The sequence below is a fragment of the Mesitornis unicolor genome, unplaced genomic scaffold (genome assembly GCF_000695765.1).
Source record: "Mesitornis unicolor isolate BGI_N332 unplaced genomic scaffold, ASM69576v1 scaffold1977, whole genome shotgun sequence".
NCBI classification, from domain to species: Eukaryota; Metazoa; Chordata; class Aves; order Mesitornithiformes; family Mesitornithidae; genus Mesitornis; species Mesitornis unicolor.
In genome coordinates this window covers 1-1653 of record NW_010196888.1, presented here as the reverse complement: position 1 = coordinate 1653, position 1653 = coordinate 1, and the positions used below count along the sequence as shown (strand labels likewise).

Below are 1653 nucleotides of genomic sequence, written 5' to 3'. Positions count from 1 at the left end.
CCCAATGTCCCCAAATGTCCCCAATGACCCCCATGTCCCACCTGGCTTTGCTCCTGCACTTGCACTTCCCACCTGGAGAAGGGGGAGGAGGTGACAAAAAAGAGGTGACAAACAATGGGGACAACCACATCACCACCCCCCCCCAGGGGACACTGAACCCAGGAGACTCCATGGGGACCCCCGTGGTGACACAGGGACCCCCCCCCAGTGACACAGGAACCCCCTGGTGACAAAGGGACCCCCCAGGTGCCATAAGGACACACTGGGGACATGAGGACCCCCCAGGAGACACAAGGACCCCCAGGTGACACAAGGACACATTGGGGACATAAGGAACCCCCAAGTGACACAGACACCCCCCCAGGGGACATAAGGACACATTGGGGACATGAGGACCCCTCCAGTGACACAGGGACCCCCAAGTGACACAAGGACCCCCCAGGGGACATAAGGACACATTGGGGACATGAGGACCCCCCAGGAGACACAGGGACCCCCAGGTGACACAGAGACCCCCCCAGGGGACATAAGGACCTGTCAGGGACATGAGGACCCCCCTGGGGACATGAGGACCCCCCTGGTGACATGAGGACTCCCCCCAGGTGACACAGAGACACATTTGGGACATAGGGATCCCCCAAGTGACACAGAGACCCCCAGGTGACACAGAGACCACCCCAGGGGACATAAAGACACACTGCCCCCCAGGAGACACAGGGACCCCCAGGTGACACAAGGACACATTGGGGACATGGGGACCCCCCCAGGTGACACAGAGACCCCCCCCAGGGGACATAAGGACACATTGGGGACATGAGGACCCCCCAAGTGACACAGAGAACCCCCAGAGGACATAAGGACCTGTCAGGGACATGAGGACCCCACAGGTGACACAGAGACACATTGGGGACTTAGGGACCCCCCAAGTGACACAGAGACCCCCCCAGGTGACACAAGGACACATTGGGGACATAAGGACCCCCCCAAGTGACACAGAGAACCCCCAAGGTGATACAAGGACACACTGGGGACATGGGGACCCCCCAAGGTGACATGGAAACCCCCAGGTGACACAGAGACTCCCCCAGGGGACATAAGGACACATTGGGGACATGAGGACCCCCCAGGTGACACAGAGACACATTTGGGACATAGGGATCCCCAAGTGACACAGAGACCCCCCCAAGTGATACAAGGACACATTGGGGACATGGGGACTCCCCCAGGTGACACAAGGACCCCCCAGGTGACACAAGGACATGTTAGGGACTTGAGGACCCCCCAGGTGACATGGGGACCCCCAGGTGACACAAGGACACACTGGGGACACGGGGACCCCCCGGTGGCACTCACTGATGAGGACGATGACGCCGATGACGCAGAGGACGCCGGCCCCCACCAGCCCTGCCACGCGCAGGCTGTGCCAGTCTGGGGGAGGGGGACACACATTGGGGACAGCCCTGTCACCCCCTTTGTCACCTCCCCCCTTTGGGGACACCCCTGTCACCCCCTTAGGGACCTCCCTGCCACCCCCTGGGGTCACCCATGTCACCCCCTTGGGGACACCCCTTGGGGACACCAATGTCACCTCCCCCCTGCCCCCCCCCATCCCACTCACCGTACTGGCAGGGACCGGGTGCCTCTGGTGGGGAG

At 61.9% G+C, this 1653-nt stretch overlaps 1 protein-coding gene across 1 annotated transcript; it reads right to left on the bottom strand.

Moving 5' to 3' along the window:
* Positions 1 to 1353: 1353 nt before the first annotated feature.
* LOC104543899 (FXYD domain-containing ion transport regulator 3-like) lies at positions 1354 to 1428 on the bottom strand (the record flags this gene model as incomplete). Its single annotated transcript, XM_010188617.1, has 1 exon — positions 1354 to 1428. A coding segment is annotated over one exon (75 nt), but the record flags the coding sequence as incomplete, so codon positions are not given.
* Between the last annotated feature and the right edge of the window lie 225 nt (positions 1429 to 1653).